The sequence below is a fragment of the Mirounga angustirostris genome, unplaced genomic scaffold (assembly GCF_029215605.1).
Source record: "Mirounga angustirostris isolate CCGP_5_RB_7025 unplaced genomic scaffold, mMirAng1.0.hap1 SCAF_8, whole genome shotgun sequence".
Classification (NCBI taxonomy): domain Eukaryota; kingdom Metazoa; phylum Chordata; class Mammalia; order Carnivora; family Phocidae; genus Mirounga; species Mirounga angustirostris.
Genome location: NW_026991716.1, coordinates 16,673,735 through 16,701,041, shown reverse-complemented (window position 1 = coordinate 16,701,041; position 27,307 = coordinate 16,673,735). Strand labels below are relative to the sequence as shown.

Sequence of the window (27,307 nt, the reverse complement as noted above, 5' to 3'; positions counted from 1 at the left end):
ATTTGCAAATGTTGAACCACCCTTGCATCCCGGGGATAAATCCCACTTGGTCGTGGTAGATGATCATTTTAATGTATTGTTGGATCCTATTAGCTAGGATTTTGTTGAGGATTTTGGAATCCATATTCATCAGGGATATCGGTCTGAAATTCCCCTTTTTGATGGGGTCTTTGCCTGGTTTGGGGATTATGGTAATGCTGGCCTCATAGAATGAGTTTGGAAGTTTTCCTTCTGTTTCTGTTTTTTGAAACAGCTTCAGTAGAATGGGTATTATTTCTTCTTTGAATGTTTGGTAGAATTCCCTGGGGAATCCATCAGGCCCTGGACTCTTGTTTTTTTGGGGAGGTTTTTGATCACTACTTCAATCTCATTACTGGTTATTGGTCTATTCAGGTTGACAGTTTCTTCCTGTTTCAGTCTTGGCAGCTTATAGGTTTCCAGGAAGGCATCCACTTTCATCCAGATTGCTCAGTTTATCGGCATATAGTTGTTGATAATAATTTCTAATAACTGTTTCTATTTCCTTGGTGTTAGTCGTGATCTCTCCTCTTTCATTCATAATTTTATTAATTTGGGTCCTTTCTCTTTTCTTTTGGATGAGTCTGGCCAGTGGTTTATCAATCGTATTAATTCTTTCAAAGAACCAGCTTCTAGTTTCATTGATCTGATCCACTGTATTTCTGGTTTCTAATTCATTGATCTCTGCTCTATTCTTAATTATTTATCTTCTGATGCATGGCTTAGGCATCATTTGTTGTTTTTTCTCCAGTTCTTTAAGGTGTAAAGTTAGTTGGCGAATTCACGATTTTTCTATTTCTTTGAGTGAGGCTTGGATGGCTATGTATTTTCCCCTTAGGACCGCCTTTGCAGTATCCCATAGATTTTGGACAATGTGTTTTCGTTGTCATTTGTTTCCATGAATTGTTTAAGTTCTTCTTTGATTTCCTGGTTGACCCAAACATTCTTGAGCAGAGTGGTCTTTAGCTTCCAAGTGTTTGAATTTCTGCCAAATGTTTTCTTGTGATTGAGTTCCAGTTTTAAAGCACTGTGGTCTGACAATATGCAGGGATTAATCTCAATCGTTTGGTATCGGTTGAGACCTGATTTGTGACCCAGTATATGGTCTATTCTGGAGAAAGTTCCATGTGCACTTGAGAAGAATGAGTATTCTGTTGTTTTAGGGTGGAATGTTCTGTATATATCTATGAGATCCATCTGGTCCAATGTATCATTCAAAGCTCTTGTTTCCTTGTTGATTTTCTGCTTAGATGATCTGTCCATTGCTGAGAGTGGAGTATTGAGGTCTCCTACAATTAACATATTGTTATCAATAGGACTTTCTATTTTGGTTAACAGTTGGCTTATGTAGATGGCTGCTCCCATGTTGGGGGCATAGATATTTACAATTGTTAGATCTTCTTGTTGGATAGACTCTTTAAGAATGATATAGTGTCCTTCTGTGTCTCTAACTACAGACTTTAAAATCTAATTTGTCTGATATAAGAATTGCTACCCCAGCTTTCTTTTGAGGTCCGCTGGCATGGAAGATGGATCTCCATCCCTTCACTTTCAGTCTGGATGTATCTTTAGGTTCAAAATGAGTCTCTTGTAGACAGCATATGGATGGGTCCTGTCTTTTTATCCAATCTGCAACCCTGTGCCCTTTTATGGGAGCATTTAGGCCATTCACGTTGAGAGTGATTATCGAAAGATATGAATTCATTGTCATCATGTTGCCTGTGAAGACGTTGTTTTTATAGATTGTCCCTGTAAATTTCTGTTGTATATCACTCTTGGGGTCTTTCTCCTTTTATAGAAACCCCCCCTTTAATATTTCTTTCAGTTCCGGCTTAGTGGTCACATATTCTTTCATTTTCTGCCGGTCTTGGAAGCTCTGCATCTCTCCATCCATTCTAAATGAAAGCCTTGCCAGATAAAGTATTCTTGGCTGCATATTCTTCTTGTTTAGTACCCTGAATATGTCCTGCCAGGCCTTTCTGGCTTGCCAGGTCTCTATGGATAGGTCTGATGTTATTCTGATATTCCTCCTTCTGTACGTAAGGAATCTCTTCCCCCTAACTGCCCTTGAGATGGTCCTTGGTTCTAAGATTTGTGAGTTTTACTATTACATGCCGGGGTGTTGGCCGGTTTTCCTTGATCTTGGGAGGGGTCCTCTCTGCCTCTAGGACATGAATGTTTGTTTCATTCCCCAGATTAGGGAAGTTCTCAGCTACGATTTGCTCAAATATATCTTCTAGTCCTCTCTCTCTCTGCACTCCCTCCGGGATTCCAATAATTCTGACATTGGAATGCTTCATGGTGTCACTTATTTCTCTGATTCTGTTTTCATGGATTCTGAGTTGTTTTTCCCTGGCCTCCTCTTTTCCCTTTTTATCTATTAAATTATCTTCCAGGTCACTGATTCATTCTTCTGCCTCACTTACCCTAGCTGTTAGATTATCTAGATTGGGTTGGATCTCATTGATAGCATTTTTAAGTTCTGCCAATTCACCTTTCATTTCTGCCCTTAGAGACTCTATGTTGCCATTAATTGATTTCACCATTCTTGCTATTGTCTTCACAATTGCTAGCCTGAATTCCATCTCCGACATCTTGGTTATATCTGAATCCATTTGTAAATCTGCTGCAAAAGTCATAATCTCTGAGTCTTTCCTATTTTGGGGGTTCTTCCTCCTAGTCATTCTGTTGATGGGTGTTTGAGGGAATGTATAGAGTCCAAATTACTGACCAGAACCCAAGCAAGATGCACCTGTTTTCTAGGGACCTAGGATTGCTGTCCTCTTGTTCTCCCAGCCTGTCTTCTGGGGGAGGGGCCTGCCACTCTGTTACTCAGGCAACGCTGTTTGGGCAGAGTTGCCCTGCCCTCCTGTGGTGGGGGATGGGCTCAGTGGGAACCAGTTTTGGGGGCTTTTGTTCTCTGGCAGCTTTCCCTGGCAGCTTTCCACATCTTTTCTGTGAGGGAGAGCAGAAGAGACCGTTTCCAACCCTCTGCCTCAGAGCAGAGAGATCGCAGTCTGTTCTTCAGTGAGCTCTCCAGGCCACACCGTCTCCGTTTCTGTCCGTGCTGCTATAAACTGCAGCGGCCTGGGTTGTGCGCCCCTCTGCAGCGCCCCCAGTCTTTCCTCCAGGTCAGGGCACATCTCTGCCCTTTGTGCTTCTAAAACCACCAGCCTCTCCCAGTTCGCATGCGCGAGACCCCGCCGGTCTGGTTTTCCACCCTGGGGGCTTCCCTAAAGTTCTTTCCCGATGCTACGGGTCTGCGAGTGTGTGCCCCGTCCCCAGCGCGTGAGGCTGTCGCTCACCGGCGGTGTAGGATCCCCATGGCCAGGCTCCCTCCCACTGCCGTTTATCCTCTGATATCTGCCCGCAGAATCACGGCTCCCCGCTTCGTACCTTGAAACCAACCGCCTGCGATATTCTGTTTCAACATTACACATTTCTAATGATTACTTATAAAAAAAAGTTTCTGGTAGTTGAATTATTTAATAAGTGGTTAGTCCACTGACATGTAAGAGTAGGATTTATTAGTCCCATTGATGTTCTGCAGAATAATTTTTTTCTGGAAATATTTAGGGCCACCTGTTTATGAGATCTGTGCTAGGAATATAGACACCCAAGACACAACACTTTTGTTAAGAACCTTGCAGATCTGTAGTTAAGCAGACACAACCATAATTGCAGGGAAGTAAATATATTATGTAGAGGTGCTCAGAGTAACAGCAGATTGAGAGAGTCAACAAACATGTGGAGAAGATGACATCTGAGAGGATTCTTCAATGGATGATATTACTCAGGTACAATAAGTGGGGAGAGAAGAGGACATCCCAGGAAGGGAGAAATGCATGTGCAGTCAAAAAAGTGTGAGAGTGCAAAGCCCAGTCAGGGAACTGGGAGGAAGCTGGTTCTCTGGGCCACAGAATTCAGACTGGGCAGTGGTAAGAATTGAACCCTGGGAGGTAGGCAGAGGCCAGGTCATGAAACCCCTGTGCAGAGCACTAAGGAATTTGTAATTTATCTGAAAGATAATGGAGAGCTTTGAAGAACATTAAGCATTGAGTAGTTGTCTTATAATTTATTGAGATTACTCATCAATGAGAGCTAATGCTTCTCAAATTGTTGGAATGAGACCCTCAGAAATACATTTAAATTGTGACTCAGTACACATTCTCAGATATACCCATGAATATGTGTGTGTATTTGAAACAAGTTTCCCAGTAATATATTACTATGTACAATAATTTCTTTAAGTTCTAATGTCAGATCTAAACTATTCCATTAAAAGTTGCTCACTAAACTTATTTTACTAATGGGTCATGACTTACAGCTTTAGAAAAACTGTAGCTTAAAATTCCTAATATAGGCAGTAAATTGGAAGGGTTTGCAGATAGAGCAAAAGGTAGGAAAGCTGATTAATGACTATAGAAGTTATCTAGGCATGAGATACTGGTAATTCTATTCAGGAGTTTCTGGAGGAAGGATGGATTCGCTGGCAGATAGAGTGGATATTGTGGAGTAAGGGAGGAGGTGGAGACTACGTAAACCCCTAAGGTAATTAGCTTGGTTAACTGAATAATTGGGGAACACAGGAAAGTTCAGGTTTCATGAAGAAGATGTGTAAGTGTTGAATGTGGGTGCCAGGCTATGTTAGCTATGGTTGGGGGCTTAAGGGAAAGAACTGGATTAGAGATAGAAACTCAAATGACACAGTATCTAGATGTTTTAGGCGGCATCATCATTGCACTTGATTTGATAACTATTGCTTTTGAAGTATGGTCCTCATTACTGAACCCTATATTCTAAGCATGGTCTGGTTAAAGCAATTGGCTATTAATTTTTTGGCTTTTAGTTTCTGCTATTCTATCCATGCCAACTAAAATTGTACTGATTAAGATATTTATATTAACATCTCTGCTTTTTCTTCAACTTGCCTTTTTGAATTCTGATTCTGCCATTTTTCCTATCCGCTTTCTCTCTTATTTGATAGTATGATGGCTTGGCCTTTTAGAATTTTATTCAAAATACTGATAGGTCTTTGACCTTGTTTCATTCAAACTTAACTGCTTTGTAACTTGACTTTAAAAATAATCTTGTAAAGCATAGGGTGTAGTTCTCTCTCTCTCTCTCTCTTTTTTTTTTTTTTTTTGGTATTTATCTGGTTTTGGTACCAGCGTAATGCTTGCCTTATAGAATGGATTTAGAATCTTTAATTTCTCTTTTACTTTTGGGAATAGTTTGAGAAAAATCAGTATTATTCTGAACTTTAAGTGTTGGTAGAATTCACCTATGGAGCCCTCTGGTCCCAGATTTTTGTTTGTTGGGAGTGGTTTTTTTTTTTTATTACTGATTTAATTTCATTGTTAGTAATTAGTCTGTTCAAATTTTCAATTTCTTCCTGATTCAGTTTTAGGTTATAGGTTTCTAGGAAATTGTCCATTGTCCAATTTGTTAGCATATGATTTTTCATAATATTCTCTTATAATTCTTTGTATTTTTTTAAAACAGGCTTTTATTTAAAAGATTTATGTTCAAATTCTGGCTATATGACTAACTTATTGAGTAATCTTGTTTATTTCATTTTATTTTAATTTAAAGAGTTTTATTAGCATGAGAGAGAGAGAGAAAGAGCATAAGTGGGAAGAGGGGAAGAGGGAGAAGCAGACTCCCCACTGAGCAGGGAGCCTACCGAAGGGCTCGATCCTAGGACCCTAAGATCATGACCTGAGCTGACGGCAGAAGCTTAACTGACTGAGCCACCCAGGTGCCCCAATCCTTTGTATTTCTGTAGTGTTATTTCTTCATTTCTGAGTCTTTGAGTTCTCTTTTTTCCCCCTGTTTTTTGATGAGTCTGGGCTAAAAGTTTATCAATTTTGTTGATCTTCTCAAAGAATCAGCTCCTGGTTTCATTAACTTGTTCTATTGGAGGTTTTTTTCTGTCTCTCTCATTTATTTCTGCTTTAATATTTATTTCCTTCCTTCTCTTGGTTTGGACTTTATTTTTCTTTTACTAGCTCCTTTAGGTGCAAGTTTGAGATTTTTCTTGTTTTTTAAGATAGGCCTAGATTGCTATAATCTTCACTCTTGGACAGCTTTTTCTTCATCCCAAAGATTTTGGACTATTGTGTTTTCATTTTCATTTGTTTCCACGTATTTTTTTATTTCCTTTGATTTCTCAGTTGGTGCAATTGTTTTTTAGTGACTTATTTAATCTCCACGTATTAGTATTTTTCTTCTGATTTTTTCTTACTGATTTCTAATTTCATATCATTACAGTGGGAAAAAATGCATTCTAGGATTTCAACCTTTTTGAATTTGTTGAGACTTGTTTTGTGGTTTAACATGTGCTCTATTATGGAGAATTTTCTATGTGCACTTGAAAAGAAGGTGCAGTCCATGTTTTAGGATAGAATATCTGTTAGATTGATCTGTTCCAATGTGTCATTCAAAGCTATTTCCTTGTTGGCTTTCTGTCTGAATGATCTATACATTGACGTTAGTGGTGTGTTAAAGTCCCCTACTATTATTGAATTACAGCTGCTGTCTTCTTTATGTTTGATATAGTTGCTTTATATGTTTGGATGCTCCTATGTTGGGTGCATAAATATTTATAATTGTTATATCTTCCTGTTGGATTGTTCCTTTTATCAAGTAGTGTTCTTTGTCTCTTGTTATAGCCTGTTTTACAGTCTATTTTGTCTGAAATGAGTATTGCTACCTCAGCTTTGTTTTCAGTTCCATTGCATAATAAATGTTTTTCCATCCCTTCACTTTCATTTTGCATGTGTCTTTAGGTCTGAAGAGAGTCTCTTGTAGGCAACATATGAATGGATCTCGTTTTATCCATTCATTTACCTTATGTCTTTTTATTGGAACATTTAGTCCATTTATATTCAAAGTAATTATTGATAATTATGTACTTATTGCCATTTTGTTACTTATTTTATGGATGTTTTATAGTTCTTTGTTCTTTCTTTTCCCTTGTGGTTTGATGGCTTTCTTTAGTGATATGCTTGGATTCCTTTCTATTTATTTTTAGTATATCACAGGTTTTTGATTTATAGTTACCATTAGGTTTGTATATAACATCCTATTATTAATAGCCACTTAAGTTTAACCCATTCTAAAGGTACTAAGTTTTTACCCCCTTCTCCTGTTTTGTTTTTTTTTTTTTTAAGATTTATTTGAAAGGGGGGAGGGGCAGAGCATGAGCATCTTCAAGCAGACTCCCCACTGAGCGTGAAGTCCATCATGGGGCTTGATCTCACAACCCAGGAAATCATGACCTGAACCAAAGCCAAGAGTTGAACACTCATCTGACTGAGCCATTCAGGTGCCCCTATGCCCTCCCTGTTTTAAGAGTACCCAGAATTAAGTGCCACTAATTGTAAAAACTCACAGAGGTAGGCCCTACTGGTTTTCACAGCCAAATGTTGTAGGGACTCCGCTTCCCTATGCATGTCCCCCATGCCTGGGGTGCCTGGTGTGGAGCCTACTTCTCTTCCTTCTCCATCCACGTGGTATCCTTGATGGGAGTTCGGTTCCTGATATCCCCACTATGCCCTTCTCACTGTTTTTGATGTGGCTTCCTCTCTCTGATTAACCATGGACAGTCTGTTCTGCCAGTCTTTGGGCCACTTTCTGAGTTAGTTGCACTGGTGTGGCTGTTATCTAGGTGCATTTATGGAATGAAGTGAGCTTAGGATTCTCCTATTCCACCATCTTTCCCTGGATTTTGTCTCAATGAACTTATTAGTTTCATTAAAATCCATTGGTCTTTCTTGCAATTTGAATCGATCTTTTACAAATGCAAGATTTTGTGACATCATTCATTAGTTAATTATAAAATCTTAGCTTTAAAAAATTTTGATGCATTTTATTATCCAAGATAAAAAAAAATCACATTAATATCACCATCAATTTCATCAGTAATGCCTTAAGTGTTGGGAAGTGTTGTGTTGGCAGATCTGAATTTTTCAAACTCACATTTTTACTGAAAAGCTTGAATTTTATCCTTGGCAAAATATATCATCAGTTCTGTTAGTCTCACTTCATTTGTTTTTAAGAAAATCTCTGCCATCAACTGTCAGTTATTCTTTCACCTAAAGTTGGTGTTTCATGGAGAAAAAAAATTGCTAGTCCATCTCGTGACTCAAATGATCACAGAAGTCCTTTTCCTTGAGACAACCTTTGTACTTATGTGTGTAACAGAAGTGCTCTATTTGTCTTTCCCATTTAATCCCACAGAATATAAAAAGACACATAAGAGTTGAGATTTAATAAAGGTGATAATTTTTACGGCTTTCCCAAGGTAGTCTTAAGTGAAACTGGATTGGTTTTTCTTTTTCCTTGCAAGTGTGAGATGGTAAAACACCCACTGACTGCTAGTACAGGACTACCATAACCCATGTTAAGGCATCATGAGATCTAGACATCCTTGCTTTTGCACCAACAGAGTAAATGTCAACACGGTGAAAAGTACAAATAAAGTCTTCTGAAATTGTTTCTGACTTTATGAACTTCTGAATGGATGTTGGGGGTCCCCAGAGATTTATACTAGCTATTAAGCTTAACTTATATGAGATTTTCTTCCTGTAGAGGGAAAATCAGCTAATAAAAAAAAATGCCTGGTGTGCTAAAACCAAAATAAAGCAGGGCTGTGTGACAGGGGCTTTCTTAGCTTGGGTGGTCATTAAAGGCTTCTCTGAGAAGGTAACATTTAAGGTGAAACTTAAAAGCAAGTAAAACAGGACAGCTGGCTCAGGCTCTGAAGCAAGAATGGCTAAGGAACAGAAAAAGGACCACATTGGTAAGCATAGTAAGTGAGGGGGACATGGTGTGAGGGAAGGTCAGCAAGATAGTCAAGGTCCACACTGGATTGGCCTTAGAAACCAAGGTAGGGAACCAGCTTTTATTTTAAGTTTGATGAAGACTTGCAGGGGATTGAGCCAAAGTGAAAGGTGACAGCTACCTGGTATTGCCCCCAGAAGGTGCGTCTTCCCTTCTTCCACCTCCTTTCTTCCGCAGATGACTTCATCTGGCTTTGAAATTGTAACTTCTGGTTGTAAAGTTGTGAATGTAAGTGGAAAAATCCCAAAAGATTACATATGGCATGATACTCTTTTTATAAAACAAAAAATAACTTCTAAAATATTAGTCATGATAAGGCTATATAAAAAGGAAACCAAGGGGATAATAAATTCAGAATAGTGATCACCTCAGATAAGGGAGTCAAGAGGACCACCAGTTCAGTGAAGACCACACAGAGAGATGTAGGTCCTTGTCAGAGCTCAAGTTCTGATGTTGTGTGGTGGTTTTGTTGATGTTTATTACCGTATTAAGAACAAATGAATGAATGAAGTAGGTTGGCCATGAATGGGCCAATCATAAGCGTCTGTCAGGAGCTACATATCATGACTAACCCAAATTTATGCACTTGGGGTTTAATATAAAAATAAAGTAAGAGTGTAGAAGAAACAAATCTAACACCTTTTTCATTTCTTCACAAACCCAAATGCAACTTCCTAGCCCATTCTGACCATATATGTGCAAATATCAACTATAGCATCTGGTTAAGAGTTTGGGTCCCCAGGTAAAATACTTGGGTTCAAATCTTTGCTTTATATGTAACCTTGGACACAGTACTAATTCCTCTAGGCCTCCATGTCTTCATCTGTAATGTGTGATAATAGCAGAATCCCTCTCTTAGGGTTGTTGAAAAAACACAATAGGATCACATGCATAAAGTGCTTGTTACAAGTTTTCTGTCACATTTGCAGGGCAGGTGAAAATTCTTTCCTGTAAATTCTTCCTGATTCTTTCAATTTGTTGTTTTATTTTTATTAGAAATGACATACCACATTGATCGTTCTGCAAATATTGAAATATATTCCTCACATCCCAGGAATAAATTCTACTTGATTGTGGTGTATGATTTTTTTAATGTATTGTTGGATTTGGTTTGGTAATACTTTGTTGAAGATTTTTGCATCTATATTCATGAGAGATATTGGCCTCTAGTTCTCTTTTTTTTCTGATATCTTTATCGGGTTTGGTATAAGGGTGATACTGGCATCACTGAATGAATTTGGAAATTTTCCTTCCGCTTTCATTTTTTGGAATAGTTTGAGAAGAATAGGAATTAACTCCTCTTTAAATGTTTGGTAGACTTTGCCTGTGAAGCTCTTTGGTCCTGGACTTTTTTTTTGGGAGGTGCGTAGTTTTTTTGACTACTGAACCAATTTCATTGCTGGTGATTTGTCTGTTCTAGTTTTCTATTTCTTCCTGCTTTAGTTTTGGTAGATTATGTTAGGAATTCATCCATTTCTTCTAGGTTGTCCAATTTGTTGGCATGTAGTTTTTCATAATATTCCCTTATACAATTGTATTTCTGGGGTGTTGGTGGTTGTTTCTCCTTTTCCATTAGTAATTTTATTTGGGTCCTTTTTCTCTCTCTCTCTAATGAGTCTTGTTAGAGGTTTATCAATTTTATTGATCTTTTCAAAATATCATCTTCTGGTTTCATAGATCTGTTGTTTTTTGTTTTATTTTGTTTTAGATTCTATATCATTTATTTCTGCCCTAGTCTTTACTATTTCCTTCCTTTTGCTGGGTTTGGGTTTTGTTTGTTCTTTTTCTAGCTTAAGTGTAAGGTTAGGCCATTTAAGATTTTTCTTGCTTCTTGAGGTGGGCTGGTATTGCAAAAAATTTCCTCTTAGAATCACTTCTGCTGCATCCCACAGATTTTGGAGAGCTGTGTTTCCATTTTCATGTAATTTTTTCATGTAATTTCTTTGATTTCTTGGTTGACCCATTCATTGTTTAGTAGCATGTTATTTAACCTCCACGTATTTGTATTCTTTCCAGACTTTTACTTGTCATTGATTTCTAGTTTCATAGCACTATAGTCAGAAAAGATGCATGGTAGAACTTCTATTTTTTTTTTTTAATTTGTTGAGACTTGTTTTGTGACCTAATACATGATCTGTTCTGGAAAATGTTCCATGAGCACTCAAAGGATATGAGTTCTACAGGTTTAGGATGGAATATTCTGAATATGTCTATTAAATCCATCCGGTCCAGTGTGTCATTCAAAGCCACGGTTTCCTTGTTGATTTTCTGTTTGGATGATCTGTCCATTGATATAGGTGGGGAGTTAAAGTCCCCTACTGTATTGTATTACTATCAATTATTTTATGTTATTTTATGTATTTGGGTGCTCCCATGTTGGGTGCATAAGTATGTACAATTGTTATATCCTCTTGTTGAATTGTCCCCTTTATTATTATATAGTGTCCTTCTTTGTCTCATGTTACAGCCTTTGTTTTAAAGTCTATTTTGTTTGATATAAGTATCGTTACCCTGGCTTTCCTTTGGCATCCGTTTGCATGATAAGTGTTCCTCCATTCCCTCACTTGCAATCTGCAGGTGTCTTTAGGTCTGAAATGAGTCTCTTGTAGGCAGTACATGGATGGGTCTTATTTTTTTGTCCACTCCGTCATCCTCTGTCTTTTAAGAAGAGCATTTAGTCCATTTACATTCAAAATTACTGATAAATACGTATTTATTGCCATTTTCGTACTTGTTTCTATAGATTTTCTCTGAAAATCTCTTACTCTCTTTCATGGTTTGTTGGCTTTCTTTAGTGATATGCTTGGGTTCCTTTCTCTTTATTCTTTGCATGTGTATTAGTAGTTTTTGATTTGGGGTTACCATTTGGTTTGTATATAATATCTTCTGCATATAGCAGTCTACATTAACTTGATGGTCACTTGAGTTTAAACCCATTCTTTAGTGATTAAACTTAAACCTCTATCGCCCATGTTTTATGTATATGGTATCATATTTTACAACCTTTTATGAATTCCTTTCTGAATTTTATAGAAATTTTATTTTTACTGCTTTTGTTTTTCATTTTTTACTTATAGTCTTCCTTCCCACTCAAAGAGTTCCCTTTAATATTTCTTGTAGGGCTGGTTTAGAGGTCACTTGACATCCTTTAGTTTTTGTCTGGGAAACTCTTTGTCTCTCCTTCTATTTTGAACTGCGGCCTTGCTGGATAGAGTATTCTTGGTTGCAAGTTTTTTCTTTTAGCATGTTGAATATATGCTGTTACTCCTTTCTGGCTTGCCAAGTTCCTGCTGAAAAATTTGCTCATGGCCTTAAGGGGTTTCTTTTGTATGTAACTGTCTTCTTTTCTCTTGCTGCTTTATTTTTTTTTTCTTTACCACTACTTTTTGCCATTTTAATTACTTTGTGTCTTGGTGTGGACCTCCTTGGGTTGAATTTTTATGTGGATCTCTGTGCCTCCTGGGTCTGGATATCTTTTTCCTTCCCCAGATTGGGGACGTTTTCAGGTATGATCTCTTCAGATAAATTTTCTGCCCCCTTTTCTCTCTTCTTCTAGAACTCCTATAATATGAATGTTGTTATTTTGATGGAGTCACTGAGTTCCCCAAGTCTATTCTGTTTAGCATAATTCTTCTCTTTCATTTAGCTTAATTACTTTCCATTACTCTTCTAGGTCATTAATTTATTCCTCTGCTTCATCTAGACTGCTATTTATTCCATCACTGTATTTTTAAAATTTCATGCATTGAATTTTTTTTTATCTCTGATTGATTCTTTCTAATCTCTGTGTTAAGGGGCTTACTGATGTTCTCCACTTTTTTCTCAAGTCCAGTGATTATCTTTATGATCATTACTTTAAATTCTCTATCAGGCATATTACTTACATCTGTGTTGCTTTGGTCTCTTACTGTGGTTTTGTCCTGTTCTTTCATTTGAAAGTAGTTTCTCTGTCTCCTCATTTTGTCTGGCTTTCTGTGTCTGTTTCTATGTGTTAGGAAAGTCAGCTACTTCTCTTGCTCTTAATGATAATAGCCTTATGAAGAAGAGGTTCTGTAGTGCCCTGCAGTACAGTGTCTCCTGTTTCCCAGGGACTAACACTTCAGGGAGTGTCTTGTGTTTTGTGTATGCTCTGCTTTTGAGTCTTGGCCTCTTTTACCTTCAGTTGTCTGTAGACACTCTCTGCCTATTGTGGGCAGCAAGGTGTATGGTGGTCTGTTTGCAAAACAAGACCTGCCCTTGCCACTGCTCTGAGTTCCTACAAGATGTGGGAGTCAGGAGATGTGGTGTTGGCAGTGTTTGTGCTGGCCTTCTAGGGAAGGGGGCCTGTAGTGCCAGGACTGAGGCAAGTGTGACTGGGAAGGGATGATTGACTGAAGTGCGTAGGGTGGGAGTACAGGGAGTTGGGGTTTGGTACAAGCAAGTTAGGTAAGGGGTGTCAGGGATGCTTAGGTGGCCATTGTTTATGTTGGGGCATGGGAGAGGGAAATGGCATCTGCCAGCTCCCTTGTTCCTGGAGGGGGTCCCCTCATGATCCCTGTCCCTCTAGGCCACTCTCTGAGATGAGCAGAACACCCTCCCATCAGTCCCCAGCATTATCCAAACTCCTAGTTCTATGCTGTATATGCACAGGCTATTTCTCCTGCTGTCTCTTTGAGAATGAGGACCCTACTTCTCATATCCAAGCCTGCCAATTTTTAAAATTCCAAGCTTTGAGTCCTGCTGGTTTTAAGAACTTACAAATATAGCCTCTCATTTTCAAAAACAAATATTACAGAGATTTGGCCTTCCTGTTCATGGGCTCCCCAGTGTGAAAGTCTGGTTTCTGCCCTTCTCTGCAACACTGCCCTTCTCTCAATCTCCCCTGAGGTTGGTTGGCCACTGTCTATTTCATTCCCTTCTTTCATGTGACCTCTTCCCTGCCTTTGTGTAGTTTGTTCTGTCATTCTTTGAGTTGTTTATTTTGGGGGAGGGGGATTATTTATGCTGACATGGGTGTTATCTAGTAGTATCCATGGGACAAAGTGAGCTTAGAGTCCTCCTACTCTGTCATCTTCCCAGCCAACTCCTCAAACTGATGGTTACCAGAGAAGAGATGGGTAGGGGATGGGGGAAATTGGAGATGTGGATTAAAGAGTACATGTCTCAAAAAATACATTTATCATGATTAAAGAATAAATGATGCTATATAGAGAAAACCCTATGGATTCCACCAAAAAAATACTAGACCTGGTAAATGAATTCAGCAAAATCACAAGATACAAAATCAATGTGCATAAGTCTGTTGCATTTCTATACAATAATAATGAAGCTGCAGAAAGTGAAATTAAGAAAACAATCCCATTGACAATTGTACCAAAAACAGTAAAATATTGGGGCATCTGGGTGGCTCAGTCTGTTAAGTGTCTACCTTTGGCTCAGGTCATGATCTCAGGGTTGCAGGATTGAGCCCCACATCAGACTCCCTGCTCAGTGTGGAGTCTGCTTCTCCCTCCCTCTGTCCCTCCCCATTGCTCATGCTCTTTCTTTTTTTTCTTTTGTTTATTTTATTTTATGTTAGTTACCATACATTACATCATTAGTTTTTCATGTAGTGTTCCATGATTCCTTGTTTGTGTATAACACCCAGTGCTCCATTCAATACATGCTCTCCTTAATACCCATCACCGGGCTAGCCCATCCCCCCACCTCCCTTCCCTCTAAAACCCTCAGTTTGTTTCTCAGAGTCCATAGTCTCTCATGGTTCATCTCCCCCTCCGATTTCCCCTCCTTCATTTTTCCCTTCCTACTATCTTCTTCCTTTTTTTTTTTTTTAACATATAACATATTATTTGTTTCAGAGGTATAGGTCTGTGATTCATCGGTCTTACACAATTCACAGTGCTCACCATTGCACATACCCTCCCCAATGTCCATCACCCAGCCACCCCATCCCTCCCACCCCCCACCAGTCCAGCAACCCTCAGTTTGTTTCCTGAGATTAAGAATTCCTCATATCAGTGAGATCATATGATACTTATCTTTCTCTGATTGACTTATTTCACTCAGCATAACACTAGTTCCAACCATGTCATTGCAAATGGCAAAATTTCATATTTTTTGATGGCTGCATAGTATTCCATTGTATGTATATACCACATCTTCTTTATCCATTCATCTGTTGATGGACATTTTGGCTCTTTGCATAGTTTGGCTATTGTGGACATTGCTGCTATAAACATTGAGGTGCACTTACCCCTTCGGATCACTACATTTGTATCTTTGGGGTGACTACCCAGTAGTGCAATTGTTGGGTCATAGGGTAGCTCTATTTTCAACTTTTTGAGGAACCTCCATACCGTTTTTCAGAGTGGCTGCATCACCTTGCATTGCCACCAACAGTGTAGGAGGGTTCCCCTTTCTCCGTCATACTCTTTCTCTCAAATAAAATCCTTAAAAAAGAAAAACAATAATACTTAGGAATAAACTTAACCAAAGAGGTGAAAAACCTGTACTCTAAAAACTAAATCATTGGCAAAGGAAATTCAAGATGATGCAAAGAAATGGAAGGACATTCCATGCTCATGGGTTGGAAGAACAAATATTGTTTAAATGTCTATATTGCCCAAAGTAATCTACAGCCTTAATGCAATCCCTGTCAGAATACCAACAGCATTTTTCACAGAACTAGAACAATCCTAAAATTTGTATGGAACTGCAAAAGACAGTGAATAGCCAAAGCAATCTTGAAAAAAACAAAACTGGAGGTAACACAATTTCAGATTTCAGTTTATATTACAAAGCAGTAATCAAAACAGTGTGATACTGGCATAAAAATAGACACAGCTTAGTGGAATAGAGCAACATCCAGAAATAAGCCATCAATCATATGGTCAATTAATCTTTGATAAAGGAGAAATGAATATACAATGGGAAGAAGTCTCTTCAAATGGTGTTGCGAAAAGTGGATGGGCAGCCACATGTAAAAGAATGAAACTGGACCACTTTCTTTTGCCATGCACACAATAAATTCAAAATATATTCAACACCTAAATGTGAGACCTGAAACCATAGAAATCCTAGAAGAGCACACAGCCATAGCAACATTTTTCTAGATATGTCTCTGGAGACAAGGGAAATAAAAGCAAAAATAAACTGTTGGGACTATAGCAAAATAAAAAACTTCTGCACAGTGAAGGAAACCAACGAAACGAAGACAGCCTATGGAATGGGAGGAGGTATTTGCAAATGACCTATCTGAAAAGGGTTAGTATCCAAAATATATAAAGAACTGATAAAAGCTTAACACCCAAAAAACAAATAATCGAATTAAAAATGGACAGAAGCCACAAACAGTTCTCCAAAGAAGACATCCAGATGGCCAATAGACACATGAAAAGATGTTCAACATTCCTCATCATCAGGGAGATGCAAATCAAAACCACAATGAGCTATCACCTCACATCTGTCAGAATGGCCAAAATCAAAAACACAAGACACAACAAGTGCTTGTGAGGATGTGGAGAAAAAGGAACCCCCTAGTACTGTTGGTAGGAATGCTAATTGGTGCAGCTGTTGTGGAAAACCGTATAGAGGTGTCTGAAAATGTTAAAAATAACACTACCCTATGATCCAGCAATCTCCCTATTGGATAATTACCCAAAAAATATAAAAACACTAATTCAAAGGGATATATGCACCCCTGTGTTTATAGCAGCATTATTTACAATAACCAAACTATGGAAGCAGCCCAAGTGTCCATCAATTGTGAACTAATAATTTTTAACATGTAGTTATATTTTTAAAAGTTTTAAAATGCACAACAGAAAATTTATTATCTCAACCATTTCTAGGTGTACAGTTCGGTAGCATTAAGTACATTTATGTTGTTGTGCGATCATCCCCACTAGTTAATCCACAGAACCCTTTCATCTTGCAAAACAAACTCTATCCATTATTTTGTATAGTTGACATACAACATTAGTTTCAGGTGTACAACAGTGATTCAATAATTATATACATTACAAAATGCTCACCATGTGTACTTACCATCTGTCACCGTACAAAATCATTACAATATTATTCACTATATTTCCTGTGCTGTACTTTTCATCCCCACAATTGATTTTATAACTGGGAGGTTGTACCTTTTAATCTCCTTTACCCATTTCCCCCCCTCTCAGCCCCCCCAGACAACCGCCAGTTTGTTGCTGTATTCAAGAGTCTGTTTTGTTTTTTTAGATTCCACATGTAAGTGAAATCCTATAGTATTTCTCTTTGATTTATTTCACTTAGCAGAATACCCCCTGGGTCCATCCGTGTTGTCACAAATGGCAAGATTCCATCATTTTATGGCTGAGTAATATTCCATTGCTTATATATATCACATCATCTTTATCCTTTTATCTATAAGTGGACATTTAGGTTGCTTCCATATCTTGGCTATTGTAAATAATGCTGCAGTAAACATAGGGGCACATATATCTTTCAAATTGGTGTTTTTGTTTTATTCAGGTAAATACCCAGAAGTGGAATTGCTGGATTGTATGGTATTTCTATTTTAATTTTTTGAGGAAACGCCATACTGTTTTCCATAATGGCTGCACCAATTTACATTCCCACTTTTTCTCCACATCCTCACCAACACTTGTTATTTCTTCTTTGATACTAGGCATTCCAACATGTGTGAGGTGATATCTCATTGCAGTTTTGGTTTGCATTTCCCTGATGATGAGTGATGGTCATCTGTATGTTGGTTTTGGGAAAATGTCTATTCAGGTCCTCCACCTATTTTGTAATTATTTGTCTTTTTGGTGTTGACTTATATGAGTTCTTTATATATTTTGATTATTAACTCCCTACAAGATAAATCACTTGCATATACCTTCTTTCATTAAGTAGGTTGTCTTTTCCTTTTGTTGATGGTTTCTTTTGCTGTGCAAAATCTTTTTATTTTGGTATTATCCCGTTTTGTTTTTGCTTTTGTTTCCCTTCCTTTGGTCTTAAGACAGATCAAGAAAAACATTGTTATAGCCAGTGTCCAAGAATTTACTGCTTATGTTTTCTTCTAGGGGTTTTATGGTTGCAGGTCTTCTATTTAGGTCTTTATTCCATTTGAGTTTATTTTTTTGGTATGATGTAAGAAAGTGGTCCAGTTTCATTCTTTTGCATGTAGCTATCCAGTTTTCTCAACACCATTTATTTATTTTATTTATTTTTTAATTTAATTTGATTTTATTATGTTAGTCACCATACAGTACATAATTAGTTTTTGATGTAGTGTTCCATGATTCATTGTTTTCGTCAACACCATTTATTAAAGAGACTGTCTTTCCCCATAGTATGTTCTTCTCTCCTTTACTGTAGATTAATTGACCATATAAGTCTGGGCTTATTTCTGGACTGTCTGTTCTATTGATCTGTGTGTCTATTTGTGTGCCAGTACCATACTGTTTTTATTACTACAGCTTTGTAGTATAGTTTGAAATCTGGGATTGTGATACCTCCATTTTTCTTCTTATTTCTCAAGATTGCTTTGGCTATTTGGGGTCTTTTGTGTTTCCATACAAATCTCAGGATTATTTGTTCTAGTTAAAAATACTATGGTATTTTGATGGAGATTGCATTGAATCTGTAGAGTGCTTTGGATAGTGTGGACATTTTAACAGTATTATTCCAATCCAGGAGCACAGTATGACTTTCCATTTATTTGTGTCATCTTTATTATCTTTCACTAGTGTTATATAGTTTTCAGAGTATAGGTCTTTCACTTGTTTGGTTAAATTTATTTTTGGATATTTTTTTGGTGCAATTGTGTATGGGTTGTTTTATTAACTTCCCTGCTAGTTTGTTATTAATGTGTAAAAATGCAACAGATTTCTGTATATTTTGTATCTGCAACTTTACTGAATTCATTTATTCTAATAATCATTCTAGTAGTCTTTACAGTCTATATATAGTATGTCATCTGCAAATAGTGACAGTTTTACTTCTTCCTCATGAATTTGTATTCATTTCTTGTCTGATTGCTGCAGCTAGGTCTTCCAGTATTATGTTGAATAAAAGTGGTGACAGTGGACATCCTTATTTTTGTCTTGATTCTGATCTTAGTACTCTAAGCTTTCAGCGTTTCACCATTGAGTTTGATGTTAGCTGGGGGTTTATCATATATAGTCTTTATTATGCTGAGGTATGTTCCCTTTAAACTTTATTGAGAGTTTTTATCATGACTAGATGTAGAATTTTGTCAAATGCTTTTTCTGCATCTTTTGAGATGATCATATTACTTTTATCCTTCATTTGGTTAATGTGGTTGATTTGTGGATATTGAACCATCTTTACATTCCTGAAATAAATACCACTTGATTGTGGTCAATGATCCTTTCCATGTATTGAATTCAGTTTGCTGATTTTCTTTGAGCATTTTTGCATCTATGTTCATCAGGAATATTGGTCTGTTTTTTTTTTCTTTTTGTAATGTAATTCTGTACCCATTAAACTATAGTTCCCTACTTCCCCCTCTCCCATCCCCTGGCAACTACCAATTACTTTCTGTCTCTGAATTTGACTACAGTATGTATACCATATAAATGGAATCCTACAGTGTTTGTCCTTTTGTGTCTGGCTTATTTCACTTAGCATAATGTCTTCAAGATTCATTCATGTTGTAACTTTAGTTAGAATTTCCTTTCTTTTTAAGATTGAGTAATATTCCATTGTATGTATGTGATTTTGTAGTAAGTTTTTTTAAAATTTTTTATTGTTATGTTAATCACCATACATTACATCATTAGTTTTTGATGTAGTGTTCCATGATTCATTGTTTGTGCATAACACCCAGTGCTCCATGCAGAATGTGCCCTCTTTAATACCCATCACCAGGCTAACCCATCCCCCCACTCCCCTCCCCTCTAGAACCATTTCTTTTTCAGAGTCCATAGTCTCTCATGGTTCATCTCCCCCTCCGATTCCCCCCCCTTCATTGTTCCCCTCCTGCTATCTTCTTTGTAGTAAGTTTTAAAATCAGGAAGTGTGGGATCTTCAACTGTGTTCTTGTTTTTCAAGATTGTTTGGCATTTCTAGGTCCCTTGGGATATCCTATGACTATTAGGATGGGTTCTCCTCTTTCTGAAAAAAATTGGTATTTTTATAGGGATTGAATTGAATTTTAGATTGCTTTGTGTAGTATTGAAATCTTAATATTGTCTTCCAATGCATGGACATGGACTATCTTTCCATTTTTCACCTCCTTGAGTATATGCCTAAGTAATGTATTATTTTTAATGCTATTGTAAATGAAATTGTCTTAATTTCCTTTGCAGATTGCTCTTTGTTGGTGTATAGAAACACAACTGACTTTTGTCTGTTCATTTTGTATCCTACAACTTTGTTGCAATTAATTATTAAAGGCCTAATAAGTAAATTTAACAAAATTAAAGGATACAAGATTGATATACAAAAATCAACTTTCTTTCTATATGCTAGCAACAAATTTTTTTGAAAAGCAACACCATTTACAAAAGTATGAAAAATGACATACTTAAGGATTAAGTTGGCAAAAGATTTGTAAGACTTTTACACTGAAAAGTACAGGGTATTGCTGAGAGCTATTAAGGAAGATCTAAATAAATGGAGAGAGATACTGTGTTCATGGGACGGCAGACTCAATCAATATTGGTAAGATGCCAATTCTTCTCAAATTGATCTATAGGCTTAATACAAACCTAATTTAAATTCCAGCAGAGATGGTTGTTTTTGTTTTTAAAAATTGTCAATGTATTTTTAGATTTCAGATGGGAATTTAAGGGACCTATACCTCCAAAACAAATTTCAAAAATAAATACAAAATGGCTAATACACTATATGTTTCAAGACTTTGTATAAAGCTACAGTAATCAAAAGAGTATGTTGCTGCCATAAAGGTAGATAAATAAGTACAACAGAGCAGGCCAGTCTTCCCATGCATATATGGACAGTTGACATGTGACAAAAATGCAAGGATAGTTCAATGGAGAAATCATTTTTTTTCCAACAAATGGTGCTGGAACCATTGACTCTCCATATATACAACAAAATCAATTACCTTAAGTCTTTACATTCCACCATATAAAAAAATAACAAATGGATTCAAATGTAAAAACCTATTTGAAAGAAAGCATAAGAAAAAAATCTTTGTGCCCTTCCATTAGGCAAAGATTTTTTAGATATAACACCAAAGAATGGCCCATAAAGAAACAAACTGATAAATTGAGCTTAATCAAAATTAAAAACTACTTTTCAAAAACAAAAACACTCTTGAGAGAATTAAGGGGCCAGCCACACACTTGAAGAAAATATTTGTTTTTTGTTTTTAAAGATTTTATTTATTAGAGAGTAAGTGAGTGAGAGGGAGAGGGAAAGAGAAACTGAAGCAGACTCTGCACTGAGCACAGAGCCCAACTCGGGGCTCGACCCCATGGCCACAAGATCATGAGCTGAAACCAAGAGTCAGATGCTTAACCAACTGAGCCACCCAGGCACTCCAAAGAAAATATTGTAGAGCAAATATTTGATAAAGTACTTGTACCCAAAATACGTTAAGTACTCTCAAAATTCAATAACAAAAATACAACCCAACAAAAATATTGGCAAAAGGTTTGACCAGCTATTTCATTAAGAAAGATCCATAGTTGGTAGGTAAGCACTTGTTCAACATCATTAGCTATTAAGGAAATATAAATTAAAATTATAAGATACTTCCATACATGTAGTAGAGCAGCTAAAAGGAGAAATACAGATTATACCAAGTGTTGGTGAAGATATGGAGCAACTGGAACTTTATACACCATTGGTGGTTTTTTAAAATGGTAAATATGCACATATCTTATGGCCTAGCTATTCCAATCCTAGCTGTCTACCCAAGAGAAGTGACACCATATGTCCCTACAAATGAATGTTTATAGCAGCTTTATTTGTAAAAATCCCAAACTAGAAACAACCCAAATGTCCATTAATAGATGAGTGCATAAACAGATTTTGGTATATCCATGTGATGGAATACTACTCAGAAATAAAAAGGAAAAAACAACTGAGATATATATATATATATATATATAGAACATGAATGAATCTCCAAATGAAAGAAGCCAGACAAAAAAGTGTACATGTTGTATGATTCCATTCATATAAAATACTAGAAAATGCAAACTAATTTATAGGGACCAAGTAGATCAATGGTTGCCCAGAAATCTGGGTGCATTAGCTTTTTCATTTCTTTCTGTTTTTCATTATGACAACACTTAACATGAGTTCTACCATCTTAACACATTTTTTTTTTTAAGATTTTATTTATTTATTTGACAGAGACACAGCGAGAGAGGAAACATAAGCAGGGAGAGTGGGAGAGGGAGAAGCAGGCACCCCGCGGAGCAGGGAGCCCGATGCGGGGCTCGATTCCAGGACCCCGGGATCACGACCTGAGCCGAAGGCAGATGCTTAACGACTGAGCCACCCAGGTGCCCCTTAACACATTTTTAAGTGCAGAACATGGTATTGTTAACTGTAGGCACAATGCTAAACAACGGATCTCTAAAACTTCTCTTGCATCTTGCAAAACATTATACCTGTTGAACAACAACTTTATATTTCTCCAGCCCCTTTTACTCACCTTTCTATTCTATTTCTATTGTTTAACTATTTTAGATATCTTCTATAAGCAGAATCATGCTGTCTTTGTCCTTTTGTGACTGGCTTATTTCATGAATTAAAATATCTTCCAAGTTTATCCATGTTGGTGCATATTTCAGGATTTCCTTTTTAAGGCTGAATAGTGTTCATGTGTGTATAATATATATACACCACATTTTATCCATTTACCCACTGATGGACATTTAGATGGTTTCCATAACTGACCTATTGTAAATAATGCTTCTTTGGGATATATAACCCAGAAGTGGGATGCTGGATCATATGATAGTTCTATTTCTAATTTTTTTTGGGGGGGGGGGGAATTTGTTTTTCATGGCGGCTATACCATTTATATTCCTACACACAATGTGTAAGTGTTCCAATTTCTCCACATTTTCACCACTACTTGTTATCTTTTGGGGTTTTTAAAAAAATAATATCATACCGTACGTATATCCAATAAGGAGTTAATTTCCAAAATACCTAAGGAACTCCTACAACTCAATAGCCAAAAATCAGCCCAATTTAAAACGTGGGCAAAGGACTTGAATAGACATTTCTCCGAAGACCTACAGATGGCCAACAGGTATATGAAAAATTGCTCAATATTCACTAATTATTGAGAAAAGTGTTCTTGTTAAGTTCCCTTTTTGATTCTAAGGAAAAGCCAGCCCGAAAATACCACTCTGTAGCATTGCTACAGCTCCCTGCTTCCATACTGATTTTAACTTGGCCTTCCTGTTCTTTGTATGCCTGACAGATTAGGGCTCCACAAAGGTTGCTTTCTTTTATTTTTATTTATTTATTTATTTATTAAAGATTTTATTTATTTATTTGACAGAGAGAGAGATAGTGAGAGAGGGAACACAAGCAGGGGGAGTGGGGGAGGGAGAAGAGAAGCAGGAACCCCGCGGAGCAGGGAGCCTGATGCGGGGCTCGATCCCAGGACCCTGGGATCATGACCTGAGTCGAAGGCAGATGCTTAACCTACTGAGCCACCCAGGCGCCCCAGTTGCTTTGTTTTAAATGACCAGTTGTTATCTGGCAGAGAATCTATGGAAATGGATTGCAAGGGAAGTCTGTCTGCAGGATGGGGTACTTCCCAAGCACTGGGCTCCTGATCAGACAAAGGGCACAGAAAGGAAAAAAAAAAAAGTTAGGGCCGGGTGATGAGGGAGGGAGAAGCTGGTGTTGGTGCTGTTCTGTTCATTTGATCTAATTTGTTTTAGGGCAGATTCTGCTTCCCAGAGTGAGAGAAAGCAGGAAACAAGGATGTTGGTAAGGGAGTTACCTTTCTTGTTTTAAGGCGGTACTTCCTAAATTTCAGTTATTTGCGTGTCATCTTGAAAATTTGTCACTGCTTTCGTCTTTATTATCTGCAATTACATTTATCTTAAAGTTACTATAAAATTATTTCACTTTTAAATGGAAAATTGATTCTTGCTTTGTTAAGATAAGTAGAAGTGTTAAAGATCCTCCATTACCTGAAATTTATCCTGAATAGAACCAGAAATGTTAATGAGTTGAAAAGAAATTCTTTTCGGGGCGCCTGGGTGGCTCAGTCGTTAAGCGTCTGCCTTCCGCTCAGGTCATGATCCCAGAGTCTGGGATCGAGCCCCACATCGGACTCCCTGCTCAGCAGGATGTGGGCTTCTCCCTCTCCCTCTGCTGCTCCCCCTGCTGGTGTACTTTCGCGTGCACGTGCGCGCGCTCTCTCTCTCTCCTCCTCTCAAATAAATAAAATCTTAAAAAAAAATTTTTTTGAGATCTGGCTTGCTTTTAGCGATGGCTCTCACTCTCAGCTGCTCAGGCTTGAGTTGGAATCCCACCAGGAAAGTTGATGAGACTACTGAAGACTGGATCCCTTCCCCCCAAAGATTCTAACTTAATTGATCTGGGGTGATGCTCAGACACTGGGATTCTTTTTAAAGCTCCCTCTGATGATTCTAATATGTAGCCAAATTTAAGAGCCACTGGTCTAGATTTTTGTTTTGTAAGTAACTTTCAACACCTTTTTATATAAACCAAAGAAACTGGCAAAGCCTTGTTGCATGTTTTTTTTTTTTTTTTTTTTTAAATTGTGTGCATGAAATGAAGTAATGTTTGCTCTTTACAAGACTCTGGGCTGAACTGTGGAACAAATGTGGGGGCTCCCCTGCCAAGCTTTCCCCCCATAAATGTAAATTGAAATAGGCCTCACTTGTAAGATTCTCTAGAAAATGTTGAACTGCTCAATATTTTACAGTAGGAGTAATTGGGTCTTCAACAACCAATTCATTTCAAAAATAGATCACTCAGCCTCACCCACCTTAAAAGTTGTGGGTCATGCCATCATAAACAAGGGTGGTGCTGGTTTTCATCCTGATGTAGTGATGGCCTTGGAGATGGCTCTGCATTTTGCCATCCCAGGCACAGGGTGTCTCTTCCAGCTGATGCATTTCATATTTGAGAAGACTATTTGAGCTACGTCACCACTTAATATGTTTGGATTTGTAAGAATCCTCCCTGGCTTAAAGCAAGAATGAGCTGTTACCAGCTGAATGGTACAGTTTCTATTGAGGCACTGGTGATTTAGGACTGGGCCCCTTGGAGGGGCAAAACAGAGTTCAACTAGAGTATTCTTTTTGTTAAAATAAAAACAAATTCCACATTAAAATTAAGTATAAATATTATTTGTCACAGCATTTATAAAAACTAATCCAAAAACAGAAAGACTTAAAAAATACATAAAGCCAGTTAAATCATTGAAGAGATTAAATCTACCTTGATAGTCTAGTCTTAATTTCAAAATATTTCAAGTTTAAATAGAAATGACCCGCTTGTTTTATTTTAGTTTCCTTAAAATGTAGACAAGCTTGTCATTGCAAAAATTATTTTTATAAATTCTTTTGTCATTTTGGTTAATATTTTGAAGGTATAGTGTTGGCATGATCTGCAGGTGCATCAGCTTTTGAAGAATTACCTATGTATGATCTTTTCAGCTGAAACTAATTGATGAGAGAGGATTTTTTTTTTCCCCCCGTCGTCCTTTACAATAGCAGCTTGGTTGAGAATTGACTAATGAAATCTGTTTCTTCTTTTTCCTCCCCTCTCCTTACTACTGTGCCTTTTTATTATATGAGATCCTAGCCTTCTAGAAGGAGGTACTTTTCTTTTGTCTAACTTTGTAGTGATATGTTTAATTGTACATAAAGGGAAATAACACCTTTTTAATAGCACTCATTTATCATCCATGTTCGTAAAAGCTTAATTACAGGAAACACCTATTCTCGGAGAGTAATCAAGATTCAAGTAGTAGTACCAGTGAACTATCTTGGACCAGTAACCGAAAAAAGAAATCCCTAAAACCATATTCTAGTAGAAAAAAGACAAGAATCAGAAACAGCATAAGAGGTAAGTTTGGTACATGTCTTCTTTCAAGTCATTTTTCAAATAATTTTTCAGTTATGTGATGGAAGGAGGGTACCAAAGAAAAAATGATTATGTGATCCCCTTTCCCTGCTACAGTTACATTAGAAAGACAAAATGTACATACGTGAAACAGTGCAAAAGAATATGGAATTGACCAATAATTGTTAAATATGAGCTTTAGATAAATGGACTAGGAGTTCAGATAAGAATCTAACATGAGCTGGAATCACTAGGAAAAGCTTCCAGGAAGAGGCGGGTAGGATTTGAGCCAATCCTTGGGAAAGAATAGTATTCAAAGAGGTGTGCAGAAGGGGAAGCATTCTAAATTAGGTAAAAGTACAAGGACAAAGTGACATGAGGAGAGCATCAGAGGCAGGGTCTAGAGCAGAGAATTCACACTGGTGGGAGGAGCTCAGGAACAAGGTGGATAATTAGGGATCTTAAGAGCTAGGCATTTGAGCAAGCTTCAGGATTTGGGAATTGCTTCTAGCATGGACATGAATACTTGGGAAAGGGAGAAATGAGGTTTTTTTTATTTCTCATGAGCAAACTTATCCATTGTACACTTCTTTTTCTTTTAGTTTTGCCATTTTCCCCTCCCAGAAGTGGCAGTGACCATGAGAAAGACCAAGTAAGTAAATTTATCTGGGCTGCCGTGTGGCCATTAGCATGAGCATGAAACAGGTCAATCTATTTAGGGTTAAATTTCATTTATTTCTCAAAAAAAAAAAAAAAAACTCCTTTCAGGATTATGAGGATAACAGACCACTTTGTTGGTACGTAAATCACTGTCAATAGAAACTGCAAGGACTTGTAAAAGTTTAGTTTAAATCTTGGGTAAAGAAGACTTAGGATCTTTCTTCATTGTTCCCAAATTTATTGTAAGATGTTTATTATGGATGATGCTAAAATCTGGGCTATATTCCTGTAAATATCTGCTCTTTGAATTTACATTTTAAAATGAACTTCTTGGTTTAATGCTTCCCTTAGTTTTCAGTTTACTTCTAAAGCTTTTAATGATTTAAACATTCAAATCTTTATTTTGTAAGTGGTTGAAACAACTTCAGGCTTATATAAATATTGAATAAATCCTCAGTTTCTTTAATTCATTTTGGTTTTCCTTGTTTTAAAGCAACATAGCTAAAAATATGAACACTGGTGTTGTCCAGACAAATTCAAAGCCAAATTTTCCTGTTAATAGCTGAATCTCAACAGTTGGTTTTTGTTTCTTGTCAAATGAGATACATAAAGACTGCAGATACAGTGCCAAGTACATGAGTTTTCTAAGGGGGTGGTTGCTGGGATTCTGACGGCATCAACAGCACCCTACCCCCACCCCATGCAGAAATACATTGTGGTTAGAACTCCAATCACAGTTGTCTCTCCCCAC

The 27,307-nt window shown here is 37.3% G+C and overlaps 1 protein-coding gene across 1 annotated transcript in view; it reads left to right on the top strand.

Annotated features, from left to right (window-relative positions):
* Positions 1-27,307, top strand: part of SYCP2L (synaptonemal complex protein 2 like) — a 112,458-nt gene that overhangs the window by 63,376 nt on the left and 21,775 nt on the right. Inside the window, exons 21-23 of the mRNA XM_064598172.1 lie at positions 14,538-14,573; positions 25,752-25,899; positions 26,499-26,548. Coding sequence (XP_064454242.1) covers positions 14,538-14,573; positions 25,752-25,899; positions 26,499-26,548 — 234 coding nt within the window. The remainder of the gene's footprint in view (positions 1-14,537; positions 14,574-25,751; positions 25,900-26,498; positions 26,549-27,307) is intronic.